General features: G+C 40.5%; 1 protein-coding gene across 2 annotated transcripts; it reads right to left on the bottom strand.

Annotated features, from left to right (window-relative positions):
• Nucleotides 1-26: 26 nt before the first annotated feature.
• tspan33b (tetraspanin 33b) lies at nt 27-16,570 on the bottom strand. Of its 2 annotated transcripts, none has more exons than XM_034878436.1 (8): nt 16,326-16,570; nt 9,529-9,586; nt 8,995-9,122; nt 8,742-8,816; nt 4,901-4,996; nt 4,421-4,549; nt 1,569-1,730; nt 27-332 (listed from the first exon to the last, which is right to left on the bottom strand). In XM_034878436.1, the coding sequence occupies exons 1-8, from the start codon at nt 16,419-16,421 to the stop codon at nt 264-266; spliced, it is 813 nt and encodes a 270-aa protein (XP_034734327.1). In that variant the 5' UTR covers nt 16,422-16,570; the 3' UTR covers nt 27-263. The 2 variants fall into 2 exon arrangements, with proteins under 2 accessions (XP_034734327.1, XP_034734328.1); XM_034878437.1 differs by having other exon boundaries at nt 9,073-9,122.
• Between the last annotated feature and the right edge of the window lie 864 nt (nt 16,571-17,434).

Genomic DNA, 17,434 nt, shown 5'->3' with positions numbered 1-17,434 from the left:
TGAATTTTATTAGCAAATGTCAATAAAAAAAACATGTTCAAAACCATTAAATATACACACTTTTTGCATGCATTTTGCACGTGATGACTACTTGTGCACCACAATGTTATGCTTGTAGGCAACAGCACAAAAATAATGTGAAATGAACTCCAATGTCGCAGTGATACAGTATCAGTAAAAGATGTCCTTGTACATATCAGACTAGCTGAGCCGAGTACTGTAAGTTCTTTTCTTCCCTCCTCTTCCTCTTCGTCGGCCTGCTCTCACATCACTGAGATAATCTCATCTTGGATCTGAGAGATCAGGATCTGGGACAGCACGATGCCTGCAATCTAGAGGACATTAGCAGCCACTTTAGATTACAGAACAGACTCTCTGTACAGTACAGCCTGTACCGAGCATCTCAAGGTCCCTCGTGGACAACAGGCACAGGGATGAAACATCGAGGACATGACAAAACTGTTCGGATTGTGTCTTTTGATATGACTGTATACCCACAATAACGAGATTATACCACTCAATTTGCATAACTTCAAGTGTTTCTCACAGTGAGAAAACGCATTCAGTGGCAAACTCAGCTTTGAAAAGAGCTTTTCAATAATTAAGTTTGATTTCAATGTGGCATTTTTCTGCAGACAAATCTAGTAATAGTTTTAGTAAGGATGTGAAAGGAAGAAAAAAAAAGTAATCATTGGATTTCCTGCAAGTCAAGGCAAACTGGAATACTAGTGCAATTGTTTTGACAGGAATTGGGTAATTCCCATTCTTCCCTTTTAGCAGAATCTTTGGGGACCCAATCAGCCAGCAATGAGAGTGAAAGAGATCACGCTCAAGATCCAGTGGCAAAGCTGCAAGCTTTGGTAGAATGCAATGCGACAGTAGTTACTTATTACGAGGCATCTTTTGATAAGTGCTAATTAGATTTCATGGCAAATCTCACATGTTGACTTGACTTATTAACGGTACCTAATGCTCTGGGATTTGAGGGGCAGTGTGCAGTGGTGCTCAGTGAGTAGGAAGGAATCATCAGTATGCTTCTTTCTCAGGGGCATAATCTTTCATTCTCACACGCAGACTTCTACCACAGTTGCACATTAACCTGAGCTTTTCGCTCTAGAACAGTGTAATAAATGTATAATGTGCAGTTAAAAATGAATTGTCCCATTGTGCCTAGTTATTGCTGTCTAGGTATAACCCTCCATTTTAAATCTGTTATGTCCCAATGGTTCAAATTAACCTTATACTCTGTCTGTTTCTTTTAGAATTTGATTCTCTTCAGTCCAAGGAAAGGTTTATTCTGTTTGAGACAATCTGTAATTGTGTGCAGGGAAGATGTTGGTAGCTCTCCGATTGATGTTTGTACGTGTGTTCCTTCAGGACAGGTGCTGATTGATGAAGTGTTGCCTGGGCTATAAGGCAGTCCTGTCTAAATGCACCATGCAAGTCTGCCTTTGAGGGTGAAGGGCTTGTCAATATGTTGTTTGCTACATGCTCAATCCGGTGAGCCTCGTCTGTGTGCGTGTGTGTGTCTGAAGTTACTAAAGGCAAATGCTTGTGTGTGGAGTTACCTGAGGCAAGGCCAGACCAAGGGCAAGAGCCCCCACCAGCAACAGATGAGACTCGATCCACATCACTGCTTGGTCCGCACAGCCTACCGGGTAGATGGACTTGTTTGCCTCCAGAAAGTTCTGGGTTTGAATCCCGAAACCGCACATAGTGTTAATAACTGTCTGTGCGCCAGATGGACAAAGACAGAGAGACAGAAAATGTGAGTATTTGTTTGAGTGTCGATGAAAACATGAAACATTGGAAATAGTATTCAGAAGATGCTTTTGGGAGGCTGCCGTTTCACCTTTGCCTTGACAAACATTAACTGTTAACTATATAAACGCCAAGGGAGAGTTTTTGTAGAAGTCTGTTGACTGTGGACATATGGGAAAAAAGAAAAGGAAAGAAAACAGCAAAAGAGCAAAACAATCACGTCCGTTTCACAAGAAAGGCTATTTAGTCCAATAAGTAGCCATGCAGTTACAGGCTATGAGCAGCAGGTTGCAGCAATGCATCAGCTCCTCTACTGTTTAATTAATTGATTTTTTCACCCATGCGGAAAAAGGTTGCTGTGATCTGTTTTCCATGTAGCATGATGTTAAATCAATAGTAGTGTGATGGACCTACATGCACTCTTCAATTTTCTGTCTTCACACAAACTAGAAGGAATTATCATTTGTGGCTTGTAAGCTGTGCTGCAGTGTCTGCACAGAGGTTAGAAAAGTGTTATGTATTGAGCATGTTACAATCAACATATTGACAAGCCCTGCTCGCTCAAAGGCAGACTTGCAATGTGCATGTAGATCTGCGTTATGTATGTGCCTTAATGCAAGTGCAGATGTGTGTATTACTCCATGCATGAGAATGATATTTGCATATATTATTGTGTGGACAATGTCATGAAATCTTCATTAAATAGGGGCTTACATTTTGGAAACGGGTAAATCCCCACTGCCAACACTGCTACAAAGGTTGGTCATGTTACTGTAAGTTGCATATGATCGTTATATTTCAGTTGGTTAGCTTCAGCTTGTGTCCACAGTAACTATTGTAAGCCAATGGCTGGCTCAGTTTTAGAGACTTTCTCTTGATTCTGGACTTTATTTTGTTGTTGCAAATCTCCTCATGGAGCTGACTCCTGACTCACTAAGACACTCAAAGTCACACGCCAATCACTCACGCAAGAGGCAGATCCTTCACAAGAGACTGGTTATTATACCAGTTCTTCACATGATAACCTACTTTGCCCTAAGGCAAGGGAAGTAACACCAGTTCATACCTGCAGATATATCCTTCAGGCAAATAAATAAATAGCTTCTGCACTTGTATACTTACCATAGTGTAATTGTCAAGAAACTCTGGCTTAATTTGTGCATTGACAGACGCTGTATGTTGGATAGATAATTTTGGATTAACGTTTTTAAGATATTTGTATTCTATCTTTTCTAATTAATAGCAGACAGAGTGTAGCGTTGTAACATTGGGGCAAAGTCCCCAATGTAGTAGATAGAACTGTTTAGAAGTGGACTGTTCCTATAACTACATTTCTGTAACTACTTGGTTGGGAAAGAGGCTCCTATTAGCCTCCTTGGGAGGAGAGTTTTTTTGGTTTGTAGTATAGTTTAGTCGAATAGTCAGATTTTCTTAGGAAGTTTTCTAACTGATGCCATGAGAAGAGTCGGTCAAGGTGCTTCATTGCTTCCTTTGTTACCTCCTTTAGCATAAGATTCTTTACGAGAGGAATGGAGATAATGCTGATATTGCAGCTAAATTTAAAAGGACGCATCACCACTCATAATAAGGTGCACGGTAGCACCCTAATCCTGCACGCACCGCGCATGCATTTTATTTTCAGTGAGACATTGTGCCTCACCACACAACTAAAAACTGTAGTTAAAGTCTTTCAATAAAGTTGACAGAGAAACAACTCAACTTTTACCTTATGTAATAATCTATGGAGTGACGCTGCTGACTGCTGTCTTTGTGCTTAAATGCGAACAGCAGCAGCAGGCAGCTCCCCTCTGTTTAGTTTAGAGAATATTGTCCTTACTGAAGTATTTCAGTCACTTACCCGCAACCATCTAACCCTTACAACATAGAACATGTAGCCTACGGTAGATTTGTAGGTCTCACACGTTCTGCTTATTTTCCATACATGTACCAATTATTTTCATACAATCATCCTTATCGGGTTTCATGTGGATTACAAATAACAGGAGGGTGAGCTGAGCAACCAATAATGAAAGTAAAATTATCTGGACACCTTTTCATGCAAGAAAATGCCTACAGCGCAGTGTTTTTATAATAACGAAAAAATAATTATCGCTGAATAAGAAGGGGGGGAAAGGATTCACACGTTTATTAAGCCTGCGTGAAACATCACCATTAGAATGCACAGGGCAAAGTATCCAGATGCGCTGGGGGGGAGTGTACAATGGCATATCTACATCTGCAGCTCTCTTTCATAGCATCTTAGCATCTGACTCATGATACTCAGAGAACCGCTAGGGTTAGGGTTAGGGTTAGCCCTAACCCCTAACCCTAACCCTAACTCTTCTTTTTAAATACTTTAACCTGTAAGTGGTGATGGTGAATTCTAGCGCAGGTCCTCGGGGACAGATACATCTACTTTTTTTTAATTATTTTTATTTTTTATGAAGAGCAATTTGGAACTCAATTAGTTGCTTCACATCCCTCTGACTTCTTCTTTTATATCTTTTAAATGCTGTTAACTAACCTGAGTCTTTTTTTTTTAAGTAGAAGAAGAGGTGTCCTAAAATTTTAATGACTACGACTACAGTTAGTAGTTTTCCATGACGCTTTTAATAATCCACACAGTGTATGTAGTGAGGCTAAATAGAAGAGCACGCACCTCTCCAGAAACAGGAGTGCAGCAGGAGTAAGGCACAGCGCAGCGCTCGGAGCTGGGGTTCTCATTTGTACAATTAAAGTACAGGTTCCAAGACCAATCTGTGTAGTTGTTCCACCCGCAACATTTGAACTGAGTAAAAAAAAAAAAAGAGGAGGAGGAGAGAGAGAACAGGTTTGTACTTAGAAATGTGGTCCTGTACTGTACGTCCTGCTCGTCTTGGCTTCTCCCATGGGAAAACCCAGCCTTGCATGTGTGTCAGTGTGTGCAGATGGAAGAGGAATCTGACAGAGTGCAGGAACTGTATGTAACATGAAGCCTCTCACGTGGAAACCCTTCACCAAGGCCAAGAAAACAAACATGGGACATACAGCTCTGTGGTATCTATGTGGTTTCCAAGTTTGTTGCTCCGACGTATTCAATAAACCACTACCTGTGATCAAATTGAACACTTAGTGTGATAAGTGGAATTGGCCAGAGCACCTCTTTCTGGATGTAGTCCATCAGGTTCTGCAGATCCAGGTCATCCCTGTAGTGCACAATGGCTTTCTTCACAAACTTTCCCAAAGCATCACGAGTCTAAGAAAGGGGGCATATGGAAGATTATATACAGAATAATAGCTTTTAAGTGTCGTACTATGCCTTTTGGCTATTGTCCTTTTCTTTTTATTGTTATCTTTTTGTGGATGTAATAGGTTTATGAGTGAAAAAGGCCAAAGTCCACCCTAAAGGGACAAAACACTTCCAACAGAAAACACCGTTCACAAACTGCTGCAATCAGCTCTATTGTAGTCCAGCCTTTGCTTCCGTGATGAACGCTCATCACTTTGTAACACACGTTATAATGCTTGCCTAGTGTGCCACCGTGGCACACCCTCATACTCCCCTTCCAACTGGCTTGTAATCCCTACCTAGGTAGTGTCAGGACACCCTCATACTGTTCTTCTGACTGGCTAGTATTCCCTACCTAGGTAGTGTCAGGGCCCTCATACTCTGCTTCTGACTGGCTAGTAGTCCTTTCCTAGGTAGTGTCAGGACACGCCCTCATACTCTGCTTCTGTCTGACCGCTGGAGTGGGATGGAGAAATGTGTGTTTTGAGTGTGAGAAGATCTCTGTTAGGAATGATGTAATAAAATAGCCTAGGCCTGCATGTATAGTGTGGCCTAAATTTCCGAGCCAGTGATTTGACACACACAAGATATCAACGGGCTTCAGACAGCGACAACATCTCTTTTTACTTTCTCTCTTTTTCCACCGGTTGGCGCGTGAGCCGGCTCGCAGTGTGAAGCGTGTGTCCGTGACAGAGTCTGGTAACTTTGGACAACTTAGGGAATGAAACGGGAGCGGGACGGGATTGGGAGTCTTTCTCTCTGAATTTTGCAGGACAGGTTTTTTTCTTTTGTGTGTTTGTGTGTGTGGGGCGTCACAAGATTGGGATATGACGAGAGTATTTTCGTGGGGATGGGATGGGAGCGACGGATTAATGTGTCACCCTCTACTCTGTAGCTAAAACAGAGAGCTCGACACACTGGGGGAAAAGAGGAGCTGCAGCAATAGTGCAACAAAAATATGGTGTTTTAAAAAAATTAAACCATGTAAATCTATCCTGGTACAACACGAGATACAATTATGAACCTGAACATGAGCATAATATTTAGCACTTTAATATCAATATTGCCACGTTCTAAAGAAATTTAAATCCATCCAGTTTAATAACTTCATTAAAACTGCCAGAGGCGCACTTATCTATAAATGTCTCTATAACCAGGCTCCTGAATTGCTCAGAGACATGGCAAAACATGGTAAAACCTTTCCGGTTTTGTGGCTTAGTTAATTACTGGCAGCTGCATCTGATCTGTGGAGTACAGAAGTGGAGGACTGCAAAGTGTCTTTTCGTGAAAAAGAGACAGACGCTGGGGAAATCCTCACACAACTCAAAATGGATCAAATGTGAGATCATTTCAAAATCCAAGGTAAAACCATTTCTCCTGAGTGATCAGACATGGTTAATCGGGTGTCTTTCTTTGGATTTTAATTACTTATACCTTTTTTATTGCAAATTGTGTTTACATTATGTTACATTGCTTGGCAAGTGTTTGCATTGCCTGAGCATCCAGTGGGATGTATCTCGACAAGACAGTGGAGCTGGAGCTGCTGCGGTGTGACCGCTGCAGGAGTGCAGCATATTAATACAATCATTCATGCCTTTTGAGATCAATGTACACGATGCATACCAAATATAGAACATACAAGCTGGTTTTATGCCATTTCAGCTGCAGTGGATAATTGCTTGATTATGCCCATTTGTTATTATAATGAAATTGAATCAGCTCCACTTGAGCTGAGCGTACAAAACCCACATGAAATATAAATGAAATACATTTATTTGTCTAATAATCTGTGATGAGGATTTTAAACTAGAGGTTGATTCAGATGTAAATTGCGTGCAACTTTCTTTAGCTTTCATTGTGCATGATGTTCCTTTTTATTTAGTTTTACTAGTCTGGCTTATAAATGGTGTTCAACGTTTTCAGAGAGAATTGTCATCCTTTCAAATTCTGAAAACAAAGAGGGCCATGGCTATACAGACTTGAGTTCAGATGTAATATATGCTAATAGGTGCACTGTATGCTAATGAGCTGCTGAACTTGCCATTAACAATGCCATTAGGCTCAAAATGAACTTCTGTGAGCGGTTTGTTGAAGTTTCTCTGAATTATTCTTAATGCAGCCGCCATTGGAAGAGGTTATGTTGTTAAATACTGCGAGCTGTATGAAAATAGCCCTACATCTTTCTCTTAATTTAGTTTTACTAAATTGTCTTGGGACTTTTCTTTCGGTCTTTCCACGTGGTGCAGAATGCTCGGGGCCCGACGTCACATGTCATTAGTGGCAAAGTCTCCTTCAAGGGATCTGTTGAAATGGAACATTTGGTTCCACTTTGAAGTGCCGAAGCATTTGAATCATTTAGCGAGGAAGGATGTTGGGAGGGTTGTTGAACTGCTCTGTTTAGCAGCAGGCAGTCTTCGCGCTAACGGAGAACACGAGGGACAGGAGAGGTATCGCCAGTGAACGTCGCTAATGTCGGCTGTTGTGTTTTTATTCTCCGCGGAGCCCCGATTGGACGTCACTGTAGTAGCTAAGCGTATGCTAGACTTGTTGTTAGTTTCTATGTGCATGACACACAAAAAAATCCTCCACACAAAATGATGTTTATTCCAGGGCGCCCTCGAGCTCACAAGGTAGAGAGAATACCACTAGCAACCCAGATTCAAGTCTTACCCATGGCCCTTTGCTGCATGTCATCTCCTCTCTCTCATCTTCCTTTCCTGTCTCTCTCACTCTCAAAAATGAAAAAACAGCAGTACCAAAACAAACATCTTTCTGTTCTCTCTTCTTTCTCTAAATTACAGTATTTCTTTCTTGTTAAATACTGTATAAGTGTACCACTTCAGGCTTCTATGCAACATAAAATCACACTTTACCGTTTTAAACGGGCAATGATAAAATACAGGATCATATGCCATTCAAGACATTACACTGTGTAAGTCACACTCTAGAATTTAGTTGCAAATTAAACTTCACATGAGACTAAATTTAATGTCTTTAAAGATATAACTTATTTTTTTAATTTCTTAGATGTTTCAGTTGCTGTCTCTCCGCCTTCCCCCTTCCACTCAAAAACAATATTTTCCTATGTTTATGTGATGATATGATCCTCGTCTGTTTGGGTTTCTCGCCTCGTCTTTGAGTTACTGTTGGGCTTTTTTAAGATTGTTTTTTTGGGGCATGTGTTTTTTTTTTTTTTTTTTTAAGAGGACAGCTGAAGACATGAATGGGGAGAGAGAGGGGGATTGAAGAGTAAACCTCTGAATACTGTATGAGCTACACACACGCCCAGAGTTTACTGTTTTTTATTACAAATAGGAATGATGTCCAAAACTATGAAAATAACACCCAAGTTGTATATAATTGGAATTACACTTTAAGTATTTCCCCTTCAAGTCAATTGAATTCCTGTGCATTCTAAAGATAATTAGGATGCTCAGCTCTCAGGCAGTCTATCACCTGCAGCTGGTGTCTTACTTCCTGTGTATGGTGTGTGGCTCCGGACATTGCCCCCGTACCGTTTTACACACTATGTATACACTGTAGTTTACAAATACACAGTATGTCTAAAAGCTGGAAAAGAATACACTAAATCAATTCAGCGCAAAGACATTTATGGTCAATGGTAGAGAACTGGAGACCAACTGTGACCTTATTGTGACTTTATATTATAGAATTACTATGTGCACAGAGTTGTCAGTATAGAGACAAGTACCTGATCAGAATAGAAGAAGCCCAGAACTGCTATGGCCAGCTGGGTGATGAAGACCAATGTCAGGCTGAAGGAGAACTAGAGTAAGACAAGACACAAACAGTCAAGCACAGTCTGACTAAAAAAGAGTCATAACTGTCAGATTTGTTTTTACACGAGATGTAAGACTCAGCTTTGGATTGAATGTAATTCGAGCCAGCGTATCGGAAGCAAAGCAGAGCGCCAGTGTTAGTAATGTGTCTGGTATGTCTTTTACTGTCTTAAGAAGGCGGATGTTCTCTCGGAGGGCTCCGATGCAACCACAGAAAGTGATGAAGAACATGACCACCCCCACCACAATTAGGATGACAGCTGGGTCGATCAGGAACGTGTCCCGCACCGTGTCTGGCAGAAAGACAGGAACAGCCCCTGTTTAGGTTTTTGTCCTACGTTTTCTAACCCTTTTTTATTTTCCCATCCTCCCTTCCTGCACTGTCTGCCTTCATTCTCTCAAAATATCAATGATCTGTTGTGGATTGTACAGGGTGCAGTGGCGTAATCAGTGGGATTAATCCAGGTTAATCCTTTTTCTTGTCAATCCTCTGCATTTTACAAATTAAATAATCAAAACATGACAAGATGAAATAAGGATAACGCTAAAACACAAGCGATTGCTTTGTGTTGGGGGCGGGGGGGGGCTTAACAGGTGTGCACTTAACACAGTATAACAGACATGTTCTGAGTTTGAGAAGTTTAAAAAACATGTTTTATTTTATGCATTTGAATGCGTAAAGGTGCGTCATGTACGTACCTGTAGCTTTCTGGACTTTAGCATAGACCCCGATGGCAACAATCAACAAGGAGAAAACCTGGGAAATTAACAAAAAGACTTGAAACAAATAGCACCTTAAAGGCGTCCTGCCACACAAAACCGTTTTTAGTTGCATTTTTTGAAATATGTTAGGTCCATATGTGTTTGTGTCATGTCAGCAGATTATCTCTTTTTTTTTTCTTATGTTTGATGGTTGTTATGATGATGTAAAACCAAACATCGGCAGGGGAAGGGTTCGGCCTGGTTAGACAAATAGTTGGACATTTGTGAGAAAAACGCATAATTCCTTCTTTTTTTTTTCTCTTTTTTTTACAGAGAGTTAGGTGAGAAGATAGAGCCACTCTTATATCTGGAAAAGGGTTATCAATTTTCTTGGATAAATCTCAAGAAAATAAACAAGCATAAACAAAACAAAATCTTCTAAAAAGTTTGGATACTCATTTGGAATCCATAAGAAAACCTGGATGACCACATCCAGCATTTTGTCCTAATTATCCATTGTAAAATCCAAAATAGCCCCAGTATGATGTGTAATTCTTCTAGGTGTATTCTTTATTCATTCTTAACTTTTTGCAAGGTAAATACGGTGCTTCCAGCGAGCTGGCTTTGTTTTGAACAGACGTATTTTGTACTGTCAACCAGGACAGATGTGATTGGATTAAAACTTTTTCCTCAGGTGCAGATCCTTTATAGCACCTGTAGTCGTGACAGCGCCAGTTTTATGCGTTTTATGATCAACCGACAGATGGATGTCCATGGGAAAGAAATACTAAACATATGGCGCGTGCTTTTAATCATCTGAATTTGGAAGCTGTTGATGTGGAAAATTGTGGAGTATCTTTGCATGAGTACAACTTGACCTTCTTTCGGAAAATCCTGTTTTATTATGCGCCCAAGCGGGGCAGCGTAGACTTTTTATTTTTAATTACTAAACCGTGCTTCACTAAACTAAACTCAAGCTCCACACTAAAACAGCGTAGAGGGTGGAAAGTAGGTGGAATTCCAGCTTCCTGTTGATTGCATTGTTGACACTAATTTCCCTCTTTTTCCTTCCTTGTTTTTCTTACCTTGAATAACAATGTGCATGGCTTGGCTTTCATTTCCAGCCTCCAGATTCATAGGCAGTCTCCTGATTGCTGATTGTGTATGTGTCAGTGTATGTGCATGCTTGTACACAGAATGCCTTGTGTTCAGACAGATTTGTTTTGGTTTTTTTGTGAAAAGCCTGTATTAGATCCCTGGAGGTCATTAGGGTCTAGGGCATAATTTGCTGTGAAAGAGGTGTCATTTGTAGTTTGACAGTCTTTCGCGTCCTACCCATTGTTTCTTTTTGAGCACCACAGAGGTAAATTGTTACTTTGATACGGTATGTTTGATCTCACTCTCATTTTTGAATCGATAATCTGACTTGACAAGACAATAGCTGGCAAAGCACAAGACATCTCCAATGCACACTTTCTTTGGAACTGCAGTGTTTTCAAGATCTTTGAAATGAGTTAAGAAACATTCTATATATTCTCTGTTATGTAGGATAGGATTAATCGTTATAAAATTGCGATCTTTATTCACCCTGTTCACGATTACATATTACGATTAAAATTTTAACTATCTCTCTAATCTCTAATCTAGATAGTCTATTGATTTGGTTAAAATGATCGAGTAAATGCCCTTAGTTTTTGTCTTTGTCAGTGTCTTTCATAGAGCAATAACGTTATATCTTTCCGACCGTGACATTTCCCATAGACGTGTATAGTTTTCGACTGGGAACCCACAAATTCCGACATTCCATGAAAAAATTGAACACATCAAACAACAATCCGTGCCCCACGCCTGGCCTTATGGCGGTACCGAAAGTCGGAAGAAAGCGACCGAGTCCTATTTGATTACAACTGTGTCAGATAAAAGCACGTACCTTGCAGTATAAGGTGGTAAAATATGTGGGCAGTTTTTTACAGGGAAACATCTCATGGATTTGAAAGTAGCCTACATTTGAGAAACGGACACAAGGGGGCTAACCTAGTTTACCTTAACAACCTTACAGGCGTGGATTTAAAGGTTTTCACCAACGTAACGTTCTGGGCAGTAACCTGGATGCATAACCATATTGGAGATACTTGGTGTAAACAACTGAACGGAGTACAGTGGAGTATTGTGCACTTTGGATACTTTGAGGGAATGTAGTCATGTCTAAACAAGAGAAAAGCATCCACGATGCAAATGTAGGGAAAGACTTGGACCACAAGAAAAGGCGCGATATTTAGAGAAATTACAGTTTATTGGCGGTGCAAATCCCTACGAGTTGGCTCTCTCTTCTTAGACCTATTACGACCCGGCGATTCTATCTTCAGTTGGATATCCCGATATACCTAGTCAACTACCTGCTTTTCTCGCCGAGCCCACAAACAGCTGCAGTACCAAGTCATTAACGACTGTTGTGTTGTAAACGCCAAAGTAAGTAATGCAATAACATCTTTAATCAACCTAACCTTAACTGTATGACATCATTGCGATACTCAAGGTGTAGCCAAGTAACTCAATCGTTTTTTTTTTCTTCATTTTAAAGACCCCCCGGTTTGTTACTACTTGAGTGAGTTTGAGCTTTGCCAACCACAGGCGCCTCCTTTCCTCTGAGAACTTCTGGCATTCCTCTCCCTGGTTTCGAATAACTTTTGGAAGTCGATAATATTTCCAAATGTGTTTTTCTCGGTCTGACCTATTGGTAAAACCTAAAACACCATTTTCTTGACGATGTTCGGGATCTACTTCAGTGCTTGTGCATTTTTGCGATGCGGAGTACCTCCAGTATGGCGACCTCCGGTCTGACGACATGGCGTGAAAACCCTCTATAGATACGTCGGGCCAGCAGCATGACGGAGACAACCGCAGGACAGAGAACACTACAGGCGGGCTTTCACTGGCAAACCGATAGCTGGTTATTACATACGCAGGTACACCAAAAGGAACGTGGATTAATATGTGGCTTAATACTGGGAAGTCTACACAACTGGCAATTGACTTTAAAAAGTTCGCCACTTTACTAAAAACTCAAAAAGTTCTGTTGGCTGTTTAGGTTTTTCTCCGGGAACACGTCAAACACACATGTGCTCATCATCATATGTACATTGTTTGTACTGGTGTTATTGTTGAATACATTGTGAATACATATTTCTAAAATGTTATGATGTTTTTGTTATGAATAATACTTTTTCTGACCTTTTCGAATCCCCCGACAAATAACCCCTATTAAAAAAAAGACTAAAACTAATAAAGTAAATTAAAACTAAGCATATAAAAAAAATAAACTAGCAAACCCGCTTTAAAAACTAATTAAAACGAATTGAAGTGAATTTATAAACAAAATAAAAACTAAGGAAAAATGCAAAACTATAATAACCTTGGTTTGGTACTGCCAATTTGTTTTGTTTTGTAATGGTCAAGAAACTGGTGGCAGAGAATCGTGATATCAATTCTAAGCAAAAAAATTCCCCGAATCGTGCAGGCCTAGTGTAGGAGTGTATGCACCTGCAACGCCATTTTTCAGTTGGCCCCTGTGTGCTTATGTCACACACACAGACAAAACATGCAGGTGCGCATGCACAGTGAATGTATTCTAGCTCTGTTTTCGGCCTTTTCAAAAGGATAAATCAGGCTTCTGCTGGCGGAATGCGTGCGGAGGTGAAAGCCAGCTGAACTGAGCCGTGGGGACGCAGAGACAAAGACCTGATGGATTAGGGCTGCAGTGTTCACTTCTGAGCTCGTGTCTGGTAAACAAAGTCAACACGGGCCGAGCTGTGTGGCTGCTGGGGCTGCAGTTACTGCTGATTGGCTCTAACACAGTAAGAGTACGGTACAGCGTTTGTGTAGGATTTGATGAACAGAAATAGGATGGAGGTGTAGGGACTGTGATGATGTGATCCTGTGCTCTAAGTAGTAATGTGGTAGGGAAGTGAGAGAGTCGGAAAGTGTGTGTGTTTGTTTGAAAGCATTACTGATGAGGGACAAAAGGCCTAATGGAGTGTTTTAATCTGCAACATAGTGTCTCCTATACATTTTTTCCTTATCTCATTCCCCGTTGTCCCCTGGCCTCTTTACACTAACGGCCAGCAGTGGAGCTTGTATAACTTTACACTTGGGATAGACAGTGGATATAAAAACACACCCCTGGTAAAATGCCAGGTTTTTGTGATGTAAAAAAAAAAAAAAAATGAGACAAAGATAAATCATGTCAGAACTTTTTCCACTTTTAATGTGACCTATAACATGAACAATTCAATTGGAAAAACAAACTGAAATCTTTTAGGGGGGAAAAATAGAAATAAAAATGTACAATAATGGTTGCAAAAGTGTACAAACGCTTTGTTGAAGCACCTCTTGATGTTTTTTTTGAGCACTAAGTCTTTTTGGATAGGAGTCTATTAGCATGGCACATCTTGACGTGGCAATATTTGCCCACTCTTCTTTGCAAAAGTGCTCCAAATCTGTCATATTGCGAGGATGTCTTCTGTGCACAGCCTTCTTAAGATCTCCCCGTAGATGTTCAATTGGATTCAGGTCCGGGCTCTGGCTATACCGTTTCAAAACATTCTTTTGGTGAAGCCATGCTTTTGTGGATTTGGATCCATGGATTTGGTGTGCTTTGGGTCGTTGTCATGCTGAAAGGCGAACTTCCTCTTCATCTTCAGCTTTCTAACAGAAGCCTGAAGGCTTTGTGCCAAAACTGCCTGGTATTTGGAGATGTCCTTAATTCCCTCCACCCTGACTAAGGCTCTGGCTCCAGCTGAAAAAAAACACCCTCATGATGCTGCTCCCACCATGCTTTACTGTGGGTATGGTGTTCTTTAGGTGATGGGCAGTGTTTTTGTGCCATATCTTTTGGAATTATGGCTTTTGGGAGACTTGATGTTTGTTTTTGCAAACTTCAGCCAGTCTTGGATGCTTTTCTTTGTAAGTAAAGGCTTCCGTCTTGCCACCCTACCCCAAAGCCCATTCATATGAATAATTCGGGAGATTGTTGTCACACAGCTAGCACTTTCCTGCAGCTCCTTTAATGTTGCTGTAGGCCTCTTGGAAGCCTCCCTGAATAGTGTTCTTCTGGTCTTTTCATCCGTTTTGGCGGGAAGTCCAGTTCTTGGGAATGTCTCTGTCGTGCCATGTTTTCTCCATTTGATGACAACTGTCTTTACTGTGTTAAATGGTATATTTAATGCTTTGGACATTCTTTTGGACCCTTCTCCTGACTGATATCTTTCAACAATGAGATCCCCCTGATGGTTAGGAAGCTCTCTGTAGAGCATGGCTTTTGGTCTGAGATGCAACTAAGAAAGTGTCAAATTCCTACTGGCACAGCTGAACTTTATGTGTGATTAATCAGTCACTTTAAATTTATGTAGGTGTGTAATGACTTCTATTTAACACGAGTTTGAGTTTGTTCGGTTTGTTTTTCCATGGAATTGTTCACATTACAGGTCATATTAAAAGTGGAAAAAATTCTGACATGATTTATTATTGTCTAATTTTTTACATCCAAAAAACCTGGCATTTTAACCGGGGTGCGTAGACTTTTTATATCCACTATACTGTATGTAACCTTTTTATGACAACACCCTGCGCATTCCAAATGAGTGGTTTTTGCACTGGAATTTGACACAATTTATCATTTCAAAGGTAATATTATGGATACAATTATAATAATTGAACTGTCAATGTTTGTTGTCCAAATGTCATGGATAAACATTTTAAAAGTTAATTTTTTATCAGTAACTCTCTTTGGTCTTTAATTTATCCAAAATGTTTAACACATTAACTGTAAGCTAGCTAAAAGTCAAGACCGCATTTGCACGTGGGTGGATATTTTCATAAACGGACATTTCAACCTCTCTGGTTTAAAAAATAGCATTGTGCACACCTGTCAGTTTTCAGAAAGTTTTCATTTTGATGCAAATAAGCCATCACCTGCCGTTAGCATTCCATTGACTGCCATTCATTTTGGCGCCACTTTGACAGTGAAAAACTTTACATTAGCGGCGTTTACAAACTCTATTTGTCCATTTTTTTTATTTCTAAAGAAACACAACAATGTATAATAGCGCCATTACCTTGTAAGTCACATTATGGGTGCGTAGCAGACGTTTTTGTAAAAATAGGCTAACAGTTGTGTCATAACCACGCAACTTATTGTCCCACAGTAGAGAAATTATATATAGTACAGGGTAAGCTCGCAGACAGTTTGGATTTACATCAGCTGTTCAGGTTTAATTACTAATGTTAACTAGCATTTTGGTTTAGTTTAGTTCAAGTACAGCTTTCAAGTAATGGTATGTGACGGAAAACAGAAACAGATACAGACTAGCAGCAGACGTACACAGGTGTTTTGTTTTTCAGTATGAGTCAGTGCTCTGCTGATTTGATAAGAATGCAGCGCACAACATTTACTACAGTGATGTATGAGCAATCTCAGTGTCCATATATAACTGTAGTAATCTTAAAATAGGTAGCAGCAGGGTGGCTGGGTGCTCCTGCTGTTTTCAGTTACGGACACTATCTGAATTTATTTTGGTCATTTATTATTTACAGCCTTTTTTCTTTTGCCTTTTTTAGTCGGGAATGCTTTTCTAGCAGATCTGACTCTTTTGTAAAGCCCCCCATAGCTGGTGATATGTTTGCTCAGAAATATTAAGAATAGATGGCGTCCCAGGACGCCATTACAGCTGTGTGTTTTTTCAGTACTGGCCTGTGCCACACTAAGAAAAATCCTTCGACAGCGCAGCTCTACTCACCCAAAATAAGAAGCTGAAGAAGAAGAGAAAATATCTGATCCAGGGGTTGACAAAGGAGAAGGTCTCCGCTCGGTTTAGATTCTGTTTCCTGTCCATTGTTTGTTGGTGTTGGTGTTGGTGGTGTTACAGTCACATAGAGCTACACTACTTTGAAAACAGACCGCGGAGGGAGCCCCACCTCGCAGATACTCAGCCGCCATGTGAATCTGTAAAGGAGGGGGTCATTTGCTGGCTGTGTGGGGGGGCTGTCACGCTGGCTAAAAAAGGGGGCACAGGGCTGTGATGCTGCTCCGCCATACTGGTAGAGCCCAGAACTGTCTATGTAGGCAGGCAGGTCAGATTACACAAAAAATGTCTCTGCCTTACTGGAGCTTAATGGCTCACAAGCTTTGGAGTATTGTCAGCTGGCTGCTACATTGTAGACCTTTCCCCCCCATGCACTCTCTGTCTTACTTCAAAGTTCCCAGAAGCTGTATAATAGGCCTACTGACATATTGTTTCAGTATTAGTGGTTGTTGCTTCTGATTGGTTCTGGTGTAAAAATTACAGGCTCAAAGATGAATGCTCTCCTGCCAAAGGCTGGACAATGACATCTTTGAGAAGGAGAACATCTAATGTGCAGTAGTTCAATGACATCAGGCACTTTGTTTGATGTTTCCGCTGTGCTGTTCTGCCAAATATCACTCAAATAAATAGGAGCATACATTTCAGATCACATGTTCTGTATTGACATGATTAGATGTAGAGCTCAGTTGATAATCAACTGGCAAAGTGAATCATACTGCCAGACTGGCTAGAGCTTATCTGAGGACAGAGAACAGGAAGAAAATATTGCAATAAACTATAAAATTGAAAGTGAATGTATGATGGATTCCCTACTGGCTCTCTTCTAACTCACAACTCAGACATGTAGTCCGAACTGTCCTTGGAAATAGGAATACTGTATGTGAATACTTAATCACAAGGTTTGTTTTTATCATTACATCAAGTGTCTCCTGTGGAGTGACAGAAGGACATGAGGTCCCTCAGATACCCCAGTACCTTGCCAGAGTTGCATGAAGACTTAATGAGATTGATCTAGCTTTCTTTAGAAAGGAAACCACTCACTA

This window comes from Etheostoma cragini, chromosome 8 (assembly GCF_013103735.1).
Source record: "Etheostoma cragini isolate CJK2018 chromosome 8, CSU_Ecrag_1.0, whole genome shotgun sequence".
Taxonomy (NCBI): domain Eukaryota; kingdom Metazoa; phylum Chordata; class Actinopteri; order Perciformes; family Percidae; genus Etheostoma; species Etheostoma cragini.
Note: the sequence above shows the minus strand (reverse complement) of the source record. Positions and strands in the feature narration are given on the sequence as shown.